The sequence below is a fragment of the Vulpes vulpes genome, chromosome 15 (assembly GCF_048418805.1).
Source record: "Vulpes vulpes isolate BD-2025 chromosome 15, VulVul3, whole genome shotgun sequence".
Taxonomy (NCBI): Eukaryota; Metazoa; Chordata; class Mammalia; order Carnivora; family Canidae; genus Vulpes; species Vulpes vulpes.
The window spans coordinates 41,981,840-42,006,171 of NC_132794.1; the positions used below are offsets into that span (position 1 = coordinate 41,981,840).

The 24,332-nt window shown below is 49.2% G+C and overlaps 1 protein-coding gene and 1 long non-coding RNA gene across 6 annotated transcripts; both read right to left on the reverse strand.

Annotated features, from left to right (window-relative positions):
• Positions 1 to 735: 735 nt before the first annotated feature.
• GREM1 (gremlin 1, DAN family BMP antagonist) lies at positions 736 to 14,594 on the reverse strand. 5 transcript variants are annotated; one of them, XM_072738192.1, is made up of 4 exons: positions 13,467 to 13,698; positions 9,067 to 9,169; positions 6,869 to 6,918; positions 736 to 4,979 (listed from the first exon to the last, which is right to left on the reverse strand). In XM_072738192.1, exons 1-4 carry the CDS (start codon positions 13,583 to 13,585, stop codon positions 4,424 to 4,426), a joined length of 828 nt encoding a protein of 275 aa, XP_072594293.1. In that variant the 5' UTR covers positions 13,586 to 13,698; the 3' UTR covers positions 736 to 4,423. The 5 variants fall into 5 exon arrangements, with proteins under 5 accessions (XP_072594293.1, XP_072594295.1, XP_072594296.1 ...); XM_072738194.1 differs by lacking the exon at positions 9,067 to 9,169 and having other exon boundaries at positions 13,467 to 13,692; XM_072738195.1 differs by lacking the exon at positions 9,067 to 9,169 and having other exon boundaries at positions 6,817 to 6,918; positions 13,467 to 13,692.
• Positions 14,595 to 15,030: 436 nt separating this feature from the next.
• Positions 15,031 to 18,755, reverse strand: LOC112919801 (uncharacterized). The gene is made up of 3 exons (XR_003234975.2): positions 18,699 to 18,755; positions 18,092 to 18,202; positions 15,031 to 15,122 (listed from the first exon to the last, which is right to left on the reverse strand). It is a non-coding gene; the product is annotated as an uncharacterized lncRNA (long non-coding RNA).
• Positions 18,756 to 24,332: the final 5,577 nt, after the last annotated feature.

Genomic DNA, 24,332 nt, shown 5'->3' on the forward strand with positions numbered 1-24,332 from the left:
TATTAAAATGTACAGGGACATTTTAATTTAGAAATAGAAATTAATTTAATTTAGATTTAGAAATATTATTGTAGGGCTGTAAATAATAATTGCCGTTATTCAGCCTATGTGTGCGATAGAGGAGTATGCTATGATTTTTCGTAGTTGAGTTTGATTAAGTCCGCCTCATCCTCCAGTTAGGACAGATGTGAGGGCTATTAGTGTTATAAGGTCAGTATTGATTGATGGTGAGATTTGATAGAGAATGGATATTGGTGCAATTTTTTGTCATGTTAGTAAGATCATACCTGATGAGAGCGAAATACCCTGAGTTACTTCGGGAACTCAGAAGTGAAATGGGGACAGACCCAGTTTTATTGTTAGGGCAATAGTTATTATAATGGATGCTGCGGGATTTGAGATTTTTGAGATTATTCACTGACCGGAGTAGAGAAGGTTGATAGTGACTCCTATTATTAGTAGTATTGAGGCTGTTGCTTGTGTGAGGAAATATTTTGTGGACGCTTCTATGGCTCGTGGGTTGAATTTTTTTATTAGAATAGGAATGATGGCTAACATATTTATTTCAAATCCGATCCAGATTAGTAATCAGTGGGAGCTTAGTATCACGATCATAGTTCCGGTCATGACGGTCGCTAGAATGGCAATGAGGACAGGAGGTTTAATTAGTACGGGAAGGATATAAACCAACATTTTCGGGGTATGGGCCCGATAGCTTAATTTAGCTGACCTTACTGTAGAATATGGTGTAAATTTGGTAGCACGAAGATCTTTGAATTCTTAGGATTAGGTTCGAGGCCTATTATTCTAGAAATAAGAGGGTTTAAACCTCTATGATTTACTCTATCAAAGTAACTCTTTTGTCAGACATATTTCTTATGTTTGAGGTGGGATGCTTGCGGTGATGATAGGTAGGGCGACGTGTCATATGCACAGAGCCAAAGTTAGTGGTAGGAAGTTTTTTCATAAAAGGTGTATTAGTTGGTTAGCGGTGATTAGCGGAATCGAGGGTAGGATGCTCGAATTCTAATCCTCTGACAAGTGAATCCTGTTCCACCCTACCCTGTGAACACTACCAGTTAAACACACACATGCGCACAGAGAAGAGTTTCAATTTATTGGTTGCTCTTTGGGAAAGGTTGCTCTTTGGGAAAGGTTATATGGAACATAATTGGGATTAAAATCAAATTCTAGTTACAGATTCATAAAACCTTGCTTTAAACCAAATCAACTCTTATGAGGCTATTAAATCCCCCTCATCCTCATACATAGCAAAGTAACTCAATCATAGTCTATATAATCCTCTGTTGTTTTTACGTGATTAAAGCACACATAATACATAATGCAGTTGATATTAAATATCTTGAGAATGACAAATCAATAGGACTACTTCCACTCTTAAGCATTAACTGGTCATTTATATAGGTTCTGTACATACACTTTTCATTTTAGATTTTCTCCTTAAAAGGACTTGTGAACTATTCATTATTTTCTGCTATTTGTATACACACATCAAAAGTCTTCCAAAATAACATTTAAAATCTTTCTTAATATTGCTTCAGAAATGTTGACCTTTAAGGAACATTCAATTAAAAGAAAAAAAAGTTCAGGTCCTGACTCTGTAACACATGTTCAGATGTGTCAAGATCTTATTGTTTCCCTCTGACCTGATAAAAAGCATCCAACAACATATACTGTGCCAGTTTCTTCTTTGCTCAACTCAGAGGAAGTCAAATAAAGGAGAAAAAAATGCTCAAAATCACAGTGACCAAAGGATTTGAATTAATAATTACATTAAATAACCATAACTTTTTGTTTAACTATTCACATTCCACACAGTGGAAATTATCTTTTCCTCCAGATTTTTCATGTACATTTTTAACAACAACAACAACAAAAACCAAGTTACAGACTTGTAGGATGTGTGTTTTTCTCTTTTAATGCCAAGCACAAAGAGTACATCATAAAATTCATATTTGGTGTTTGGCATCATTTTAATAGGAAAGATTGAGATCACCGATATCTTTCCATTAAAAATTTCTGCTGTAGTAATGAAAAAAACATATTTCTTCATCGAAGACTCCAATACAATATGTAATAGATATGGCACTTTCAATAAATGCTGTAAGACACACCACACTTTGCTAGTCTTAATACAGACACAGTAAGAAAAGCAGACGTTTCCCTCTCTGGCTAGCGCTGGGTACTTTTCCAGGGTAGTTATGCTGCTGATTAACCCAGCGAAGTTAATTTTGAGGAAATTCTCTTTACTTAAGCCAAATCCAACTTACATGCAAGACTGTGGTATGAGCTACTAAAAGAAGATTACTGCTGCCAACTTAAGTCATCTCTTTTTAACAAAATTGCATGCTTGTGGCAGAGTTAAAACAACAAGAGAAATTCAGTGTCTCTGGTTCTAAATGTCATTTTTCCTCTCTAGTGTGGCTTTACATATTCAGCTCCTTCCCCTTTCTTTTCCTCTTCCCCACCCTCAAAATTCTGGCTTAGTATTTGTGTGCTTAATTAAATCCATTCTGCATTTTATTGTTGGAGGATGTGGATGATAGAAAAATTTAGGGCAGGGGCATACAGTGTATACGAAATACACAGACCGTGTGTTTGGACAAGTTTGCGTAGGGTGGAATCATCAGTGGTGAGTTCAGAAGTTTCAAATTTTGACCCAGTAGTTTGGGTGTCCAAGGTAACTTCTGCCTCAAAGCATGGTTCTGGCTTGGTCATTAGACGGGAGAGCGCTGCACCAAAGGAATAAAAATAAGATACAAACAGCCTCTATAGTGCAAGGCTGGAGCCTTGATGGGCAACTAAAATGGTAGTCAATGGTGCGTGTTTCCCATATCACACAACTTGTCTAGTGAGGATGAGAAGGCACAAGGCAAAAACAAAACAAAACAAAACAAAAAAGTGTTTTGGGTGTGGGAATGGGCTCACACAGAAAACCTCAGGCTTAAAGAGAACAGATTAGCCAAATCCAAAATGCAATAAAGTCCACCGACCCCGCTCTAGATAAATCCTAAGCAGGGGTGGCCAGGAGCTGGAGTTTAATTAGAGGAGGGGGTCCACCGGTAGGTTCTGACTGGCAACGTGAATCCCACTGCCAGTAGAGAGACAGCGAATGCACAAAAATGCTTGTTTGGTTGGTTCTTTTCCAAATGTTCTGATTTCTTAACTAGGGTTTCCCATCAGACCCTGAGGAGGCAAAGGAAGAAGGGGAGGATGCATCCCTTTTAACTCTTCCCAGGCATTAAACTACTCCTTCATCAGAGGCAGTTTCCTTTATTTCTTTATTCTTCTTGGCTCTCCAGCTCTGTCTCCTACCAGTGGCTAGAACAAAAAGGCCCAGGATATCCTGGTAGCTCACATGGAGCAGGCTCCAGGCGCTCCCGCCTTAGCCGGATTCTTCCCTGCCAGGTGCACTGGGCAGAGCCACAGTCTCTGTAGGACAGGTTTGTGGCTCTCAGAAGCATCACACGGAAATAACTGGCAAAGCGGCGATCACATCCAGGCAAGAGGAAAGAGACCAGGGCCCCTTATGAGGTGCTCACTTCCTCCCTCCCCAGCGGGCACAGGGGGCTCTGAGCTTCATCTATGTCCCCCGGGGGGTGTGGAGCTGGGGGGTCCCCTTGGTCTAGCTCACTCACTTGGTTCTGAAAATAGGGGTGGTCAATATTTATGTTCGAAGTTTGCTCTTGGGGGGCAGCCAAGTTCAGCAGATCACGGGGACAGCCGGGTGATGACTGTTGGGCGCCTCCATCTCTCGTCCATTTGCTTGGTGTCCATTAAACGTCGAGGGAACCGTGGGGACGCGCCGCTGTGCTGTGCTTTGGGGCGGGCCCTGCAGGGCTGCGCTGGCCTCTCCGGGTGGGAGGACCTCCCCAAAGCCAGGAAGGGTGACCATCTATGGTCCCCTGAGCGGAGTTAGTGTCCTGGCAGGTAGGGAATTGGAAGAGTCGCCGAGATCCTAAGGGGTGGGCTGGGGAAGGGAGGGCGGCAGAGAGGGACGGAAGACCTTCTCCAGTGTCATGCGGCTGAAGCCAGGTCCCTCGCCCCAGAGTAGCCTCTTCCACCCGCATTCGTGGGGTGGGGGGGGGGGCTCTGGTCCCAGGGGAGCCCCGGTGCCCGTCCACCGGCCCCACTCCTCCCCCCACCCCCCCACCCCCGGCTTTCCCTGCCGTCCTAGGGAAGCCGATGTGTCTACATGATAGGAAGTGCCCTCCACAGCGTCTGCAAACCCCCAAACACCACACACACGCATGCACACAAACTATGCACTAGCAGGCTCTGGTCACACGGCAGCTGGTTGTTCTTCTTGCCTGTAGGTTTAAGGCGAGGAGGGATCAGGTCGCTCAGGTCTGGCTCAGGCCACCCAGGGCTGCATCCCTAGGACAGGCTGGCTGTGCCCGGCTTAATCCAGATCGATGGATATGCATCGACACTGCTTGACGCGCGTGACCCTCTTCTTCTTGGTGGGCGGCTGCAGCTCAGGGCAGTTGAGCGTGACCATCATGGTGGTGAATTTCTTGGGCTTGCAGAAGGAGCAGGACTGAAAGGAGCCTTCCTCCTTCCGGATGTGCCTGGGGATGTAGAAGGAGTTGCACTGGCCATAGCAGAAGCGGTTGATGATGGTGCGGCTGTTGCAGCCTTCCTCGTGGATGGTCTGCTTGAGCGGCTGGGTTTTGCACCAGTCTCGCTTCAGGTACTTGCGCTCGGTCACATGCAGGGCCTCCTGGCTGGACTCCAGCACCTCCTCGCCAGGCATAGCCGTGCCGCGTCCCTGGCCGCGCCCCCGGTTCCTGGAGCCCGGCTGCTGGGGAGACTGAGTCTGTTCCGAGTCATTGTGCTGGGCCTTGTCTGGCGGGGGGATGGCACCTTGGGACCCCTTCTTTTTCCCTTCAGCAGTGGGCAGCAGGGTCCCCAGGAGGAGAAGCAGGGCTCCCACAGTGTAGGCCGTGCGGCTCATGCTAGTGGAGGGAAGCACAGAGAGGACAAGGATGGACAAGTCAGAGAGAACAGTAAGAGTAGCTAACGCCTTCTCAGGCACGTGGTAAACACTTCCTGGAAAATATTTCATTTCCTCCTCACCAGATCTTGAGAGATCAGGTATTATTAGTCTTGTCATCTGCCAAGCCATTAAGCCACAATGACGTAGCCGGCCCAGGGTCACCAGTGAATAAGGCAAGAGCTCAACGGGGGCCTGTCTCTCCACAGCATGTTCACCCCCCGGAATCCCTTCCTGGCTGCTGACACCCATCACACCTGGCTCTATAGCATGGTCACTTCATTGCATTTGGTCTTGTTTTATGCCAAATTACCTTGGCACCTCCCTGGGGAAACCAGTTTTCTATTTTGTTTTACAGCAAGACAAGCAGCTTTCCTGTCCAGGCTTCATCAGCCACAAAAGGCTTCCACTCTTTTTTTTTTTTTTTCTTTTCTCCCCAGCAAGCCTGAGCGCTTCCTGGGTTGTGCCTTGTTCGGTTGGTTGGATGCTTAGGGGAAGTTTGTTCGCTGCTGCCAGGAGGGAACCCCAGGAGGGGAATGGGGTTGCAAGGGAACCCCAGGAGGGGACTGGGAAGCAGCTGACCCAGGAGGAGCACTCAGCAGAAACAACACTGGATGCAGAGCCCAGATGGACTGCAAGTCCCAGACGGACTCCAAGTCCTAGGGCGACAACCTGCTACCTGACCTGGAGAAAATCACTTCACGTCTCAATAAATGGCTTCTTGGAAGCACAGGTACACATGCTTTATGTCCCCGGACAGGTTGCTCACACCAAATCTGATGTACAAACAGGAGCAGTCTGAGAACTGACCAAATGTGTAGCAGCACGGCGGACAGAACAAATTCCCTTACCACAAAGATCACACAGATATTTATTATATCATCCAGTATATCATGAGGTACATTTTTCTACTTTTAAATGGTGACATATGCCATTCGTGTGTGGGGGTGCACATGCGCATGGGTAAAATCTACAAGGTAGAAAGTGGCATAAGGAAACATGTATGTGCAAATATTTATATTAACAAATGCTATGGACACGTTGAGTAAATGAATTATAGTGAATTATTGTGGACAGGCCTGGAGTTAGACATGGATCAGAAAGGCAATGAACAACGGCAAAAAAAAATCCCCAGATAACTGGGGGAGGTGGAGGGAAAAGTGACCAAACAAACAGGAAAGCAAAGATGGGGAAAGAAAAAAAAAATGGGAGAGAGGACTGTAAATCAGAGAAAGGAGAGCTAGTCTACAGGCAGAGCGATGAGCGATGAGCGAAGGTACAGCACATAGAGGACAAAGAGGAGAAGCCCCAGGATACTTTTTAAAAGGGAAGTGCAAGCACCTTGCTGGTGAAACTCTCCCAAACCTCAAAGAGCAGGCCATCACCTGGGGGTATTGTTAAAATGCAGATTCTGATTCAGTAGGTCTGCTTTTCTAACAGGCTTTGAGTAGCCAGGCCTGCAGCGCTTGCAGCCTTGGAACACAGAGACAGTTATTCGGATGTGGAAGGATTTTCTTTTCCAAGACAGCAGCTTCAAATTCACAGCCTCCCTCTCAGGCCATCATACCAAATGTGACCTGAATCTTGAGGCTTCCACTCCCCTTGCTACTCCCCAGCTGTACCCTGAGGCCCGGTGAGCTCTGAGCCCACCCCCTCTGCCCCCCGCCACCCCCCCCCCCCCGTGCCCACCATGGTTCCCAACATAAGGGCACAGCTGGGGAGCACCCATTCCCCTGCTCTCCTCTGTACACCAGCATTACATAGAATAACCACGAAGTGCAATTTAATAGTGACCTTACCACGATCCCCCGAGGAAGCGTACACGTTGGCATGATTAGCTAAAGCAGTTACCTTTGAGAGCCCAAGGCAGTGTAGCATCTACATTCTCTAAGCAGCAGTCCCTGTAAGTAAAGACCATGCAACCCTAAGGATAATGTCAAATGAAGATAATTAAAGATTAATTTTAAAATACCCTTAAATGGCACCATTCCTCCCACATTAGCCTAATACTTTTTGGGCAAGTTTAAGTTTGGAACTGATAATGTGACATTTAGCTCCCGTGCTTTTGACTATGGACTCCCTGGCTTCTGTCAGTTTATGTTACAACATCCCTGTTCTTTAAACAGAGCCCTTTTTGCCTCAACAACAACAAAAAAATTAATTTCCTTGTTTTGTCTTTTTAAAAAATCGCTCATGAGAAAAGTCCAGTTATAAAACAGTGCTGATTTTCTCCAGAGACCAGGATAGCTTGAGCCTTGACAGTTCAGTCTCCTAGGCAAATGTATTCGAGTTTGAGAAGCTTTTACAAGCTTCTGCTATTTGTTCAACTGGGGGCCAAGATCTAAACTAAAATCCAGTCTCTGCCCATTTCAAAGAGGAGCACATGAGACAACCCTAGGCCTACACCCACAGTCTTCCCTCATCCCTCCTAAAAATGGCCCCAGGGACAATTCAGCCCTCCCAGCGCAAGACCTCAGAGCCCAACATCACAGAGGCCAATGTGAAGCTGACTGGGAATGTACTGTCTGCATATGACAGTTCGCGTCATAAAGCCATCCCCTCCCACAAACATCTGTCCAAAAAATGCAATTTCCTTTCTCCAGACCAACACAGGACTCTTTTATGCTCAACTTTTCCTTCCTGGCATTTTCACATCCATCATCAGATACCTAGTCTGAGAGTCGGGAGGACTTATTCATCACCTTAGTCTCAGTGCCTGGCACAGAGTAGGTGCTCTTTTGTTAAACAAACGCTTGTTAAGGAACCGCGGTGATTAACAATCTCCGTTTTCATTTTAAAATCCCTCATGTGTGCCAGTAAACAGCAGAGCCTAATTCAATCTTCGTGATTGCTGACTTGCAGTACAGCAAACTCCTTCTAACCTAGGGAGCACCTTGATACTGGTCTTTCTTTTTTTTCCTTTCTTTCTTTTTTATTTTAGGAACACTTAAGATATCCACTACTTTCTACCTGGTCCCACGCAGAATGCTGCAGGCTTTATTTTCTAATTGAAGCCACTGATCTTACTCTGGCAGAAACCAACAATAAAGCATGTAGTACATTCAAAATTAGTCAACTGTGGTTTTCAGTTTTAATTTGGACAGACTTCTTGTTCCTATGGGAGCAAGCGAATGCCATAAGCCAAAGGGGTCTAGAACAACAGGCTATTTTCTTTTTTTCTTTTCTTTTTTTTTTTTTTTTTAAGAAAAGTACATTAAAAAAAAAGAAAAGCACATTTTTTGCAAAGTAAGATTTATTAGGTGGGGAAAATATTATAAAATGGTTTTTCTTTTTCTTTTTTTTTTTAAAGCTACTTTTTCAAAGATCTTTAGTGTTTATTGTGAGGCTTTCGAATTTTTAAACCTTGCAACTAGTTATTTGGAGAAAAGTAAAAACCAATGTCAGGAATCTCAACACAGACCTTAGTTAAAGGACAGTGGTCTCAGAAGGACTCTGCATATTCCATGTGAGTAAGTTAGAAGGTTTGGAGCTGGACTGGCACTAGAACCAGGGCTGTGTCAAGTCACTGCGGTCAATCACCCAACCTCCACCCACACACACCACAGACTGGTGGGGATTACTCAGGGAGGGAAGAGGGACTGTTTTTGCTCTTGAAAAATAATTTGCACTTTGTAAATGTCATAAGCACGGAGGAAATCACAAAGATGTAAATTGCTTGAGGACAGTTCTTTTCCTTATCAACACCTCCCAGAATGCCTCGTTATAAAAAAAATCAGTCCAAATGCTAATCAAGCCTTGGGTTCCTATGAATTATTCCCACGTGCCAGAGCTGCCAAGATTTTTGGTAATTTGCATTCATAAAATGACCCAATCACAGCATTAAACTCGAGCTGCATTTTGTGGGACCAGAGTGCATCAAGACACCCACAAAGACCTCCCTATGTACTCACTGCAAACAGCATCTTCTTTTCAAACCCTGCCTCAACTTCACCCTAATGCAGGTCTGCTTCTCCAAGAAACATGATCGTATTTTTGTGGTGAGCTTTCCCGGCAATTGTTTTCCATCAGCAAAATCCACTCACTCCTACCTTTTTTCCCTTGATGACTGTCTTCCCCTCCAATCCACTTGTCCCAGAGTACACAGATATTCTCAACAGTTCTTCTCTACTGGATGCTTTCCTTCGGGTTTTCCTTAGTGATCAAGAGGAAACGTGTGTACTCAGGCTAAGCCACATCAGCCACCTCTGTCCTATAGAGATCATGCTGATTTATTCCAATCTTCACAAGGCCCAAAAGAGCACAATCATCTAACTCTAAGGAATCAGAAATAAAAATGCTCTGGGTGACCTGTATCCAATATCCTCAACATCTTGGGAAAGTTTAGGCCAACTCCTCTTGGTGCTCTTCTTGCTGTATTTTTCATTTTAGCTAACCAACCTGCTCATAATCAGTTAAATGGAGTGCTGAGTGGGAATTACGGTGAATTGACAACGGTCAGCGAGCCAGAGGCCTACGCCTGAACATCTCTGATCGACTTGTCCTGAAGAATTAAGTTTTAGAAAGATGTTTAACAGGCATGACATCAAATTATTTTCCCAGTAGAAGAAGATAATGAAAGTGACAGCAAATGCTTTAAACTCAAGCCAGATTTCAGAATAATCTCTTCCTTTTTCTTGGGACTAAACCTTTGAGAAGGGAAAGGTTATTTTTAATTTCATCTTTGATTTTTAAAAAGATAGCCTTTAGAAGTTAAGGAGAATTTCATAAGAATATACTGGGGCGATTTTTTTTCCCCAGACAAGCTGAATCAAGAAGATAAGAAGAATGACTTGCTGGCAAACTAGTAAAGGATAAAGTATCATCCTGTACGAGTCACAAGACCCTAATTACAACCTCCCTATTCAGAAGACCATTCAAGCTAAATCAGGCTGGCTGCCCACCTCACATACAGGCACCACCAGGTAATTAAGTATCTCAGGAGCAATATGCTCTCAGGAAATTTGTTTTGTTGAAGTGAACGCACACAATTTTTTAGGTCAACAGGAAGCAAGTTAGAAAGTAGTAAATATTCACCAAGTGGCACCACCGGGGGAGTCAATCTGTAGGTTCTGTATTGTAATGCAAGATGCGTGCTAGTCCCTAGGTGTGTGGAATTTGGGAATTAATTTCAGACCCACCTTGTAATATATATCTGGTGCCATATGATGTTACTGCCTTCTCCCAATACCACCACTAATACCAAGAGTGATCTTTATTTTTGAATCCTTAGCATGCATGGCATTGTGCTACATTCAGACCGTATTTTATAATTTCTTTTTCACGATATAACAATAATATTGTCCTCCTCTTATCAATCAGGGAATGGAGAGTAAGAAAAGTGAGGAATCTGCCCAAGGTCAGACAGCTTCGCAGCTGGAGAGTCAGGGTTTGAGACCAGTTCTGCGTAGTCCCCAAACAGTGTCTTTACCCACTGTTCAGTGGATACTTGGCACAGTACTTAAAGAGGGATACATGAACTTGTTTCTAATGCAATACAGTTTGAAGAATATTGTAAGTCAAATAATTATCTAGTTTGTATCTTCATGTTCACATGTGAAGAGAAAAAACTCCTGTCGTCCCAGGAATTACTGTTGTACTTTGCATTTCTAGGAGCATATGTTAAAACTAAAGAAAATTCCTTGCAGATGTAAGACATGGGCTGGTAACACTTGCCTGATCAGAGCCTTTCAGTTGGATGCTACAGTTACCTCGCTGTCTGTCCCCCAACTTTTCTTTACATAAAAGCATTAGGTTTTCCCATTAGTCCTTAACTCTCTATCCTAGGACATGCTCCACAGCTTTGCTGTTGATGAGCATTTCTTCAGAAAGGGGTCCATGGCATACTATTTCTTGGCCTTTTTTGACTTGTAATATATATTTTTTTAAGATTTTCTTTATTTATTCATGAGAGACACAGAGAGAGAGAGAGAGGCTGAGACACAGGCAGAGGGAGAAGCAGGCTCCCTGCGGCGGGGAGCCAGATGCCGGACTCAATCCAAGGACCCAGGATCATGCCCTGAGCTGAAGGCAGACGCTCAACCACTGAGCCACCCAGGTGACCCCTCACTTGTAATATTTAATGTTAGGAAGGCAGGCAGCTCTTATTCAAAGATGTGGGGACATAGTAGGTTTCTACTGTTCTTTGTGTAATCATTCACATAAAGACTGTTAGCAAACTAGGATTTCCTATAGATTGTGGGTTACCAAAAACATCTCACTCAAAATGGACTTTTAAAAAGAAAATAGGAAATCTGTAACATTACAAAGTTTATGAAAGACTTTAATTCCAATGACCTGAGGGTTAAACACGCACAGAGCAACTCCGGTTCTAAAGAACCCCTCAATAATTAGTTAATACTTCAACTGGAGACTCCAATTTATCCATTGATAGCAATCAAATCACCTACTGTTGTTGATTTGGGTGTGCCAGGGAGGAGATGAGGCTGTAGTTTTAGTATCTTTCCCTTGTTGCTTTGCAATGTGCATCTCTTAAAGATCCCAGCCGCCCCCCACCCCACCCCCCGCCCTTCCAAAAAAGAGAAAAAAGAAAGAAAAGAAGAGCAAAGGAAAGAAAAGAAAAAAGGAAAGGAAGGTTTGGGGACTGGGACACTTTGGGGTGAAAGGAGACTCTTCACCCTGGGCTGGGGGTTATCTCAACCTCTTCTCTGCTATTTATTTAAGTTGTGTGTACAGCCTAAAGGAAGCCACCACTCTGGGGTCCCCGGGACAGCTTAAATCCCCGTGACCCACTCAACACAATAGATCGTTTTAATCATCTCGGGTCCTGGCACCAGCTCTCAAAGGGGAACATAAACACACGCGCACACCGCTCAAACGTGCTTTTTCCAACAGGAGATCCAATTACCTGCCAGGGGTCGCCCCTCGACCCTTGTGTCATTTAAGGAGAGATTTTAGCCCCTACGGTTGAGGCTGCATCTCTGCGTGGGAGTGCTGGGGTTCGAGGTCCACGGAGGAGGAGGAGGAGGAGGAGGAGGAGGAGGAGGAGGCGGCGCAGCGGGGTTCAGCCCGGGGCCCACTCGGGCCAGCTCGGGGCGCGGGAAAGACTTCCCTGGGGAGGCCTGGGCGGCTCCTGTGTGCCCCGCCACGTCCCCCCGGGGAGGGGGCTGTCCCCAGAGCCTCCCGCGGGGAACACCGGGCAGGGGTGCCCCCAGGGTGCCGCCGGGGTCCGAGGGCGATGCCAAGCCAGGGCCGTGGCGCGTTCGCTTTCCCAGGCCCGAAGCCTACGGACGGCTCGGCTCGGCCGCCCAGGTGACAGCCCCTCCGCCCGGCCCGGCCCTGCGAGGGGTCGGCGGCACCGAGACTCGGCGGGGCGGGGGGGCCGCTGGGGCGCAAATTAAGGAGCATCCGGGGAGGGGGGCCCTGAACCCGGGCCGGGGCGAGGCGCGCGTGCGGCGACCGACGCCTGGAAGAGCGCACGGAGCGGGGCGGGAGCGCAGCCGGCCCGGGAGGGTGCGGGCGGGTGCGGAGGGTGCGGGGCGGGTGCGGGGCGGGAGCGCAGCCGGCCCGGGAGGGTGCGGGCGGGTGCGGAGGGTGCGGGGCGGGTGCGGGGCGGGAGCGCAGCCGGCCCGGGAGGGTGCGGGCGGGTGCGGAGGGTGCGGGGCGGGTGCGGGGCGGGAGCGCAGCCGGCCCGGGAGGGTGCGGGCGGGTGCGGAGGGTGCGGGGCGGGTGCGGGGCGGGAGCGCAGTCGGCCCTGGAGGGTGCGGGCGGGTGCGGGAGGGTGCGGGGCGGGTGCGGGGCGGGAGCGCAGCCGGCCCTGGAGGGTGCGGGCGGGTGCGGGAGGGTGCGGGGCGGGTGCGGGGCGGGTGCGGAGGGTGCGGGGCGGGAGCGCAGTCGGCCCTGGAGGGTGCTGGCGGGTGCGGGTGGGTGCGGGCGGGAGCGGGGCGGGTGCGGAGGGTGCGGGCGGGTGCGCAGCCGGCCCGGGAGGCTGCGGAGGGTGCGGAGGGTGCGGGCGGGTGCGGGGCGCTCCGCGGGCTCGCCGGCTCCGGGGCCCACCCGTCACCCGCCCCGCGGCCCTGTGGGCGCCCGAGCCTCCGTGTCTCTCCTCGCGCACCGGCCGGCGGGCCCGCTGCTGACTGTCGGGATCCCCGGCCCCGCGCAGGGTCGCGGCTCGGACGCCGACCGGAGCCCGCACACGTCGCGAGCCCCGCGCCCCGCTGAGCCTCTGGGGCCCGCTCCGCGCGGCTGGCGCCGGGGTCCGGGCATCGCAGGTCCCGGCTGCTCCCGCGGCGCGTCCACCGGGCTCGGGTCCCGGCGCCCCCTCCCCAGGCTTCCCTGGCGCACGGCGCGGGGGCTGCGGCAGCCGCGACGGCGGCAAGGACCGTCCCTCCTGGGCACCGGTCACCCGGGAAGCGGCCCGGCCCTGCGCGCTCCCCCCCCCCCCCCCCCCCCCGCCTCCGCTCTCGCTCCCCGGACGGGCGCCCGCGCTCACCTGTCAGCCCGGCGGGTCCCTGGGCCTGATGCGACCGCGGCCGGAGCCGCCCGGCGTGGCGCGGGGTCAGCCGGACGGGAGCGAGGCGGTCCGCGGAGGGCGCCCCGAGTGCCGGGCATCGCGCCGTGTCGGCCTTAAATGCCGGCGGCCGAGCTGGGCGCCCGGGGCCGCGCCTCTCCATTGGCCAGACGCCGCCGCCGCGGCCGGACCCGGCATCCGCCCCTCCCGGGCCTCCCCCGCCCGCACCCGCCGGCCCCGCGGGGTCCCCCCTCCCGCCTCGCCTCTTTGTCTGCGCCCCCGCCCGCCCGCCCGCCCGGCCGGGGAGGTCACCCCGGGAGCCGCGCCTGGAATGCACAGCAAATCACATTTTCCGCTCCCGTTGGAGGGGGAGGCGCGGAAGGAAACCCCCGGCCCGCGGCCCCTCGTCCCCCCGCCCCGGGCCTGGGCTGTTCTCGCACCAGCCCCGCTCGGCCTGCGCCGGCCCCGCAACGCGCTCGGTGGCGGCGGCGGCTCCGCAGGGCCCATCTCGGCGGGAGCCCGCTGCCCGCGGGATGCTCCGGCAGGGATGCTCCGGGAGGGATGCTCCGGGAGGGATGCTCCGGGAGGGCGGCCGCGCGGCTCCGGGGCTTCGAGGGCGCTGACCCCCGCGCCCCCCGGCCACCCGGCTCCGGGCCAGCTCTCCCGGCTCAGATGCTGACGCGCCGGGCGCAGAGGGAACGGGGGGCGGGGGCGACCGAGGGGACAGCACCCTACAAGCACCCTGCCCCGTCCGGGGTGCCCGGCAGGCCGGCTCCGGGCCGCAGAGAACAATAGCCGCGCGGCCCGAGGCTTTCCGCGGCGCGCCCGGGGTGCTGACCTCGGGCAACCGGGCGGGCAGGCGCGGGCGCGACCCCCCGAACGCGAGACCCCACCTGGGGATGCGGGAGGGCCGGCGCCGCGCTCCGCATCCACTGCCGAGACCCCAAAGGGCAGACGTCCCAAGCGCCTAAATACGTTTCGAAAGATGAGCGGACACTCTCGTTCGTTCTTTGACTTGAAAATCGGTTCCGCAGCGAAGCCCTGAATTCCGCGGGCCCAAGTCCTACCCGTGCAGAAACCAGCCCTGCCGCGAGACCCGCACCCCCGCCCCACCAGCCAGGTCGGACGATGACTTGGGGGGGGGCGGGGAGGAGAAAATGGTCACAGGAGGAAAGTTGGAGGTGCCTGTACTGACTAAAGCAAAATAAACAAAACAATGAAACCCAACAAAAGGTACTTCTTAAAACAGTCGTGATTGAAGCATTTGGCTAAGAAAACAAAACCCAGAATAGCTTGATTTTTTCCCCGTTAGGCAGTCACTGTGGGGAGGCCGCAAGAAACACTCAACACCTACTAGATACTCTTAAGGACTCGAAACCATTTTTTTCGAAATAAAGGGAACAAGGAGGAAATCTGCATTAAATCAGTTATCCAGAAAATCTTCATCACGGTCATGTTTTGTTTGTGCGATCTGCAGTTTCTGCCCATAAACTCCGTGCTGCACTTTAAATTTGGTTTCCAATGATTTTTTTTTTTTTTTTTTTTTTTTTGTGAAATCCTCCCACGAGCTGTAGTTTGTAGTTGCTTGCAGAATGAGAACACTCAGCAGGGCTTGAAGATGGACCCTGGGGGAGTGAGCTGTAGGAGACAGACGTGGTCAGAAATACACAAAATGCTTAGACCCTTAGCCCCCTCCAATCTGTAGAAGCCAGTTGTTCTCTCTGGGTATAAACTATTCCCCCCCAAAGAAAAGAGCATATTTTAAAGTGCATCATTAGTTCCTTCTATTTTAAAATCAATAAATTTTCATGCTTATTGGCCACACAAAAAAAATAAAAACTCACATAAACTGCCCCAAATGAAAATGCATAGTCTGAGCTTACTTTTTGAATTGGAAGTAACTGTTCTGGAGCCCTGACTCTGTGGCTTGCTATATCTTAATCTACCTCTGTGACTGCTTCTTTCTCTGTCTAGTAAATGTTGTTGAATTCACTGGGACCCCTCCTAGAGAGGCTTCTCAGACCACAGTCTCTGTAACAGAAACTCTCCTGCCCCTACCCCACCACTCCACAACTCTATCCCATTTCACTTCTCTTTAGTGTCACTCCTCTCTCCTGCCACTACAATGGACCCTTCATGAGGGCGGGGACTTTGTCTGAAGTGGTCACTCAGATTACACCAAGCTCACAGAATACAGGGTGCCTAAGACAGATTTAGGATTCAACAAAGAGCTGTGAACTGGGAATGTTCTGCACATGCCCACGAACTAGGATTAGCAACCCAGTTGAACACTGAGGCTGTAACCGTTGTGAATATGGTAAACATGGGCCCTCACCTCACAGAGATTATAGTTGAGCATATTTGTAAATATTTACATAGATAGCCAAGCTTTTGGCCTATATTTGTGTTTCCACAGCTCTCAACCAGTCATTGCAAACCATTATCCAATCAGGGTGAAGGCATAAGAGTAAAAACTATTCAGGCCTCTTTAACCATAATTACATAATTGAAACCTGCTCTTAGTAAGACGGGGGAAAAGTAGAAGGACTCCATGGACTCAAAGTTAAAATTTTCAATCTGAGATGCCTAAACAGTGATCACTAAGTGATAAGTTCACCTACAGAAACTCCTTTCAAATTACTTTGAGGCCATTTTGAGAAGGGTGGGTTCTGTTCAGCTACTGGTATATTAACGGAGAATCTATTTCTCTTGTTTCGCTCACCTAGCTGTAGCAGTTTGTCTCCATCTAACTCCCAAAATGCTAAGAGGGGTTTACTCTTCAGATTTGGGGAAGAACCTTGAAGGCCTTTGTAGGGAAGTTTTGCTCAAATCTGCAGAAAATTGTTCAGCTAATTGCAGAGACTAGGTATGGCATCTTGCATTGGGTTAAAGAAGAAAAAAATGCCCTTCACCCATTTCGAATGACCTTGTATGCCCTTCCTAAAGGGAAAAAAAAATGTGATGATGAACTTGACAATGGACAAAGAAAAAGATATTTGCAATGGCCAAATAACAGCTAAATGATTGGTATCCAGAACAGATTTCTCTTTTATGTTAATAAGAAAAAAACTCCCCAAATCACCCAATAGCAGTTGGCAAAGCGCATGCCTGAACACTTCACAAAGGAAGAAATCTGAATGGCCAATAAGCATGAAAAGGCACTAGATTATCCTAGTAAATTGGGAAAATGAAAACCTAAATAAAAAGATGCCCTTGCTTAGCTCACAGATTGGCAAACATTAAAGTCTGCCAGCATCCAGCATGGAAAAGGGTATGGGGAAGCAGGCACTTAAGTGCACTGGTAGTGAGAGTGTATTGGTACAACTACCTCAGAGAGTAATTTGCCAAATTGTGATAAAATTCAGCATGCCCCTTTTGTACCATTCAGCCATTCTACTTAGGTAGATACCTTACAGGGCTTGAGTACACGTGTGAGGACTAGAATTGTGTGAGCACTTCCACTGCAGTATCATTTCTAACGATCTTAGAGTCCATGAACTGAAGTGGGAGAAGGCATGAACAATTATTTTGCTCATATAAAAAATGCTACACAGCTACTTAAAGGAATGGACTAGATTTCTATATTTCAACACGGAGCTCAAAAACACAGTGATGTTCTCAAGGGGTCAAAGCAAGTTGCAAAATGGTGCAAGCAGTATGACACCCTATGCATATTTTATAGTAAACGCAAAATAATGGTATGAATCGTCCACGTAACTATACGAAAGATAGATTGCAACCTAGACTTTGATGGTGCCTACCGGAGTGCAGTGGCAGAGGAGTTTGGATTGGAGAGGGAAGCAAAAGAGATTTCAACTTTATAATGCTTTCTAACTTTCATCTTAAAAATCTTGGAACTAGTATGACAAGATGTTGACAATTTTCATTTCTGGGTGATGGGTACCTGGGTATGTGTCAGATTACCTTTTTTTGGCATTTTAGAAATTTTTTTTAATTTCTCAAAACTAAAAAAAAAAAGAAAAAAAAATCTGGCCTTTCTATCATGATTTCAAGAGTAATCTTGATCCTTACTTGGACACTGAGGATCTTTCTCTCCTGTGTGTCCTCTGTAATCAGCTCCAAGCAAAGTAAGCATGCTTTCAGAACACATACAAATCCCTACTGATGTTTATATGTCAGCTCCTGGCTATGCACCTTGCCGTCTGCACATAAGCAGTAAAACATTGACCAGTTTCCAGTATGTGAACAATGTGTGTACACGTGAAAATTCTGAACAATGCCGCCAAGTACAAGCACATGAAAGAATAAATTGCGCAGACCATTTTAATACAATTGGGACCTAATTCCATACAAATATTTATAGTGTACACTATATGTGTAGTGTAGTATGAAAAAGGCAAAAAGCAAAACCAAACAAATTTACAAATTAAAAAAAAAAAAGGAAAAGGCAAAAAACATAAAAGTATGGATGTGGTCCTTTGCAGTCAATATATAGGCCCAGCAGAAAAAGCACTGAACTTGGAGGCAAAAAATAATAATAAATAAATAAATAAATAAATTTCTGACTCCTTCGTAGGAAATGAGTGCCCCTGGGTTAGATATTTAAACCCTCTGAGCCTACACTCAATCATCTGTATAATACCTACCTCTGGGTAGAAGATGGAATTAAGTAAAATAACCTCCGTGAAAACGCCAGACACATAAGAAACACTTCATAAACAGGAGCGACTACGTGGATCCTAGAGTGTAATTAGGAGCTAAAAACAAAAAGAGTGAAAATGTCGTATCAGCGTGGGTCAGGCCTTAGGAGTCTTTATATCCACAGGGCGTGAAGCACTGGATGGCCCCTAAGGGATGGAGAGGGAGGGAGGTGGGGGGGGCGGGAGCGGATGGAGGACTGCAGGGAGGAAGGGAAGGGAGGGAGGGGAAGGGGGTGGGAAGAGTGAGATCCCCTCCGGTAAAGGGCCCAGCAACTTCTCTCTGCTCCGCAGATGGCGTGGGCACCCCAGAGAGGGGCACAGGCGGAGCAGCAGCCCCCCTGGCTCCCTGGCCTGCTCTGGCGCAGGTCGCCGTGCCCAGCCTGTGATGGGGCAGCAGCAGAACCCGGGGAGCGGGGAGGAGCCCGCCGTGGAGCTTCCCACCCGAGGCTGCTGGCAGAGCCCTGCGAGCGCAGCGCGGCGAACGCGGGTTTCGCAGCAAAAATTCACGGACCCGGTGCCCACATATAAGGGACCTGCCGAAAGCGACGCCCACCTTTGGCAGCAGGGCTGCAAAGTTTCTGTTTTCAGCTCTTCCATGCCACTTGGCTCCTAGAAAAAAAAAAAAAAAAATCGAAAGGGACTTTAATCTGTTGTTGATTCCCTGCTTCCCCTTAGCGCTTCAACAAGGCTGTGGCTCTTCATTTTCTGGATCTTTTAAGGTACGCGCTTTCCAAGAAAGGCTCATTCTGCTGCAGTTTTAAAATGCCAGTGCCTTGGAGAAGACCTGCTGGAAGGGCTTAGTAAACTGAAGGCCTCTAGGTTTTACCTCATTGTCTTTGGCTGCCCTGCCCCTTCTTTTGCTTTTAGCTTATTCAACTCATTTCCAGCTTTTGTTCCCTTGAGATCTCTGCTATTCAGTAGGAGCCACGTGGTATGGTTTACCTTTTCACTTTTTTGTCCTTTTTTTTAAGGCAAAGAAGCTTACCTGTGATTTTGCTCTTGCCATAACTGTACTAAGAAGTCACTTGCCCTGCCTGGTGTCTTTTAAAAAGATTTTATGACGTCGGGGCACCTGGGTGGCTCAGCTGTTGAGCGTCATGAACCCGGGGTCCTGGGATGGAGTCCTGCATCAGGCTCCGGATACACTCTGCCTGTGTATCTCTGCCTCTTTCTCTGGGTCTCTCATGAATAAATAAATAAAATCTTTTTTTAAAAAAGGATTTTATGACATTATAAATATATGATAAACTCCTCCTAGAAAGCTTGAAAAATAGAAACAGAAAATTAAAATCTCCTATAATCCCATAACCCCCAAATAACCACATTTATGCGTATATGACACACATACGATCCATGTATATATACATATAGATTTCCTTCCAGCCGTATGAAGTATATGCACAAATGTGTCTTAAAGTTGGCTTTTATTAACTACTTACTATGGACGAAACACTAGGCTTTGCCTCCCTACCTTATCTAACTTAACCCTCACACCAGTCCTATGAAGGTACTATTATTATTTGTGCTTTTTTAAAGATGAGGAAACTGATGTCTGGGGGGTCATGTCACTGTCTCAAAAGCACACAGCTGTATAAGGCACAAGAGGGGTTCGTGGCCAGCGATGCTTATGCCTGCTTCACTCCCCTGCTACGTGGCCACGATGTAGTTAAAAGCTATGTCATAGGCTATGTTAGAACTGATATTCAAACACCATGATCACCCCACAGAAAAAGCGCATGAGATGCCAAGTGATTTAAATAATTCAATAGCTGATATTGTCAATACATTTGCTTGTGTAATGTATGGACATACAGAAGAAATATGAGTGTGGATTCCATATGACTTTATTTATAAAGACTTCTAACACGTGGCCATTAAAAACTCAGATACGGCCTGTCTTCTTGGGTTTTTTGGACAGACGCTGACTTATTTCCACTATCATTGTTATTAGCGACACTCTATTTTTTATAATTAGGAGCTCATAAAGAAGTTCGGTACTGTGGGGTCTGCTCAAAGCAGAGAAGCATGAATCTGAAGGTGGAAAGTAAACTCCAGACTTGCCTTCCTTTCTAAAGATCAACATGAGCCCACATGCCAATTTGCATGCACCTCACAAAAGTTCCAAATTTAAATCTTTTTAAAAATCCTGGTTCCTTCGTCACACCCCTCTATCCTAGCATAAAAGGCTGGATCATCTGGAATATAATTTCTCATTTCTCCCTAAAAGAAAGACAAAAAATGTATACCGTGGGCCCTCCCTGCTTATGTCAGAGCAATACATGAGCACTTCATCTAAACCAACCATTCGCCTGTTAATGTTTGTAAAGAGCTTCATAGACATCCAGCATTTGAAACAAGCTCTCTTGAGAGATGTGCCTTTGGAAAGAGAGTCAGAGGCTGAAGAAACCAGTGGTAAGAGACACTCCCCCATACTCCCCTCCAGGATGTGAACACGTCTCCAGCATGAGTGTTGAGCTACATTGCCCCCCACACCGAAGGCCGCAGCCGCAAGGGGGAACCGTTTCCAGAGACTCAGTAGCCTTGTGTATGATGCGTACGTCTATGCACCTGTGTGACAAGAAAAAGAAAAACACGAAGGACATGGTTTGGACCGGCCAGGATAGCAGTGTGCCTCCAGAGGCTGGCTTCCAGATGGTTTCCCAGGGGTCACACAGGTGCAGCAGGGCTTTCCTGAGGGTTGCTTGCGCCGTCAGTCTGAGCTCTGAGGGCATCTCAGGGTGTCACCTGGGCGTGTGCCTGTCTGCCACAGGCCTACCTGGGTATAAGGATGTGCAGGGCTGAGCACAGCTCTTAAAAACTGTAAAGCATGGTTCTCAGTTGTAGTGACAAAGAGCCAAATGGAAAAAAAAATCTTTCTGAAAATAAGTCATAACAATTCTTGCAGCAGCTACTCTGCTCAGCAGAGCAGTTTGTGAACGTCAGCAGGTAGATCAGGATGTACTTCCCCTACACAAATCTCTGTGGCCATGTCTCAGCACCAGCAACCTCAAAAAGCCCATCTGGCCAAAATTTCTGGACAGTAGCCTGAGCTCCTTGACATCCTTCCAGTATTCCTTGGAAGGAAGGAGGGGAGGGAGGGAGGGGAGGAAGGAAGGAAGGGAGGAAGGAAGGAAGGAAGGAAGGAAGGAAGGAAGGAAGGAAGGAAAGGAAAGAAGGAAGGAAGGAAGGAAGGAAGGAAGGAAGGAAGGAAGGGAAGGAAGGAAGGAAGGGAAGGAAGGGAGGGAGGGAGGGAGGAAGGAAGGAAAGGAAAGAGAAGAAGGAAGGAAGGAAGGAAGGAAGGAAGGGAAGGAAGGGAGGGAGGGAGGGAGGGAGGAAGGAAGGAAGGAAGGAAGGAAGGAAGGAAGGAAGGGAAGGAAGGGAGGGGAGGAAGGGAGGGAGGGAGGAAGGAAGGAAGGAAGGAAGGAAGGAAGGAAGGAAGGAAGGGAGGGGAGGAAGGAAGGGGAGGAAGGAAGGGAGGGGAGGAAGGAAGGGAGGGAGGGGAGGAAGGAAGGGAGGGGAGGAAGGAAGGGAGGGAGGGGAGGAAGGAAGGGAGGGGAGGAAGGAAGGGAGGGAGGGGAGGAAGGAAGGGGATGAGAAGGGAAGGAAAGGCAGCAACTCTCCCGATTAAGACAGTCTTTCTTTCAGAAGTCTCAGCTTCCCTTAGTAGGTATCTAAGCTTCAGCTCTGTAGTTCTGAGCATCTATTTTTTTTTAAATATTTCATTTATTTATTCATGAGAGAGACGCAGGCAGAGGGAGAAGCAGGCTCCAGGCAAGGAGCCCGACGCGGGGCTCGATCCGGGGGCTCCAGGACCACGACCCGGCGGAAGGCGGGCGCTACACCGCGGAGCGGCCGGGCCCCCTGAGCATCTATTTTAATCGCGTCCTACTCTGGGAGCTCCGCGTTGCAGCGTCGGGGAGGGACGGAGCCTTGCCACCGGGCCAAAGAATTTCGAAGGGAGGGTTTGCCTTCGAGGTGAGCATTGGTGCAGGAGCCGGGGCTGGTGGCGGTGCCGGCCCGCGCTGGCCCTGGGGCTCCCGCCCCGCCCGCTGCTCCTGCACTCGGGGCTCCCTGCCCCGTCTCCTGCCGGTGGAGAAGCTCCCCCCGTGGCTTCTCGTCTCCTGTGCCCCTCGTCCCGGGCGTTTCCTCCTCGGGGGCAGGCACTGCGCGGGCGGGATGCCCCCGCTCTCCGCGGCCCTGGGCGCGCGCCCAGCCCGGCCCGAGCAGGGAGGGGCTCCTGGCGGGGAGACGGTCGCCGAAGCGGGAGCAGGGGTCTCGGCGAGGACAGAGGTGGCTGAGTGGAAGCCTCCGGAGATGCTCCGGCCTCCTCCTATTCCACGTGCGGCTCTGCTTGCCCCACCGCCCGTGGGAGCTGCCCCCGACGCACGGTGCGCCTGCGGCCTCCTGCCCTCCCGCCGCCCTGCCGGCCGGGCCACCCTCGAGTCTCACCAGGGCGGCTGCGGCGACCCCTTTACTGTTCCGCCCTCCGTCCCCCACCCTGGTGCATGGCTGATGCACCGAATTTCTTTTCTTTTTTTTTTAAGATTTTATTTATTTATCTGACAAAGAGAGAGAGCACAAGTAGGCAGAGTGACAGGCAGAAGGTGAGGAGAAGCAGGATCCCCCCTGAGCAGGGGGCCCCATGCAAGCTCCATCCCAGGGCCCCAAGATCATGACCTGAGCTGAAGGCAGATGCTCAACTGACTGAGCACCTGGCGACGTGGACTGAACACTCAGCTCACACTGCAGGTCATGCCCTTCCCTCCCTGAAAAGCCTTTCTCTCTAGCTCTTACAAAACTTTGAAATTATTCGGTGTGTCAGTTGGCTTCCCCATACACCTGCAAGTTCCAGGGGGCAAGAAGCACCTGGGCCTGGTGCACTGGCCCCCAGGGCCCCTGGCCGGGGGCTTGGAACACTGTAGATGCTCACAGACATGCTGAGTGAGGTGATAAAAATGCAGAGTCGCTCTCCTTCTCCTTCATGTCGTAAGCCTTGCTCTACTGCCCGCTTTCCTTGTCTCTGCTTCCCATTCCCACACTTTGACTGGAACTCACTGGAAAAATGAGTACGGCGTGGCCCTGGATCCGAGTCCTCCAACAGAACCGTTGTCTTTAGTTTTGCTGTGAAATCAGAGAGCGCACCCCTGTGCTCTGTGCGTGCCCCCTCTTGAGGAACAGCCAGCAGTAATGGCACAGACTCGCTCCACTCCGGGAACTGCTGCTGCTTGGCCTAGTCTCTTCTCTTGTAAGGCCAATCATGAGGCGACATCCCAAAGATCCCAGAGATGGGAACGAGTTTCATGGCCTTGCCAGATGTGACTGTGTCCAGTCGGCTACACACATCATGGTATGTGACGTTATGAGCGCTGGGTGTTACACGATATGCTGGCAAATTGAATTTCAATTTAAGCAAACAAACAAACAAACAAACAAACAAATATCATGATAAAGTTTGGTTAGAAACTAATACTACGCTATTCCCCGTGTGTTTCTGGGAGATCTCAAAGACTTATTGTAGGCAGGTATTTTCCTTTTCTCTGCCTGATGTGATAGAGCACCAAAGGTAAAGGTGATTTTGAATAAAAGAAAGAACATTTGTGCAATATGGGCAGGATTGATGCACATTTTGCTACTGAATTTACTGTTTACTTTTTCATTTTTTGAAACAGGCTCACATAACTAGCCAAGTACATAGTCAAGGCATCCATAGTTTCGAATGCCTGATTTGTTTTGTTGTTGTTTTGCCATTTATCGATGGGGACCTGAATATCTCATCATAATTCATCTTGGGGGTTACACGGTGAGACAACAGCATTTTATCATGGTCGCTGTGGCTTCTGAAGGCACAGTTTCAAACCACAGGAGTATCTGAGAACCATCTGGGAGGAGGTGGGCTGACTAGGAAGGTCTGGGGTCTTAGACATAAATGCAGGTGATGCCAAAGCAAGTTCTTCAGATGGAGGAGGATTTTCAGAGGCTCCCTGTGGCTGGTGTAGTTGTGCAGGCTGGCCACACGGCAGGGGATATCCCTGCTCCTCTACTTCACCCCCTTTCCTCCAGACCCCTCATCCTCAACTGTTCTCATGCTACCTGTTTGCAACTGTGGCCATTGTTTTCCCCTAGACAGTGATGTATCAGAGTCACTGGAAGAACTTAAAAAATATTTGATCCTCAGAGCTTGCTCTAG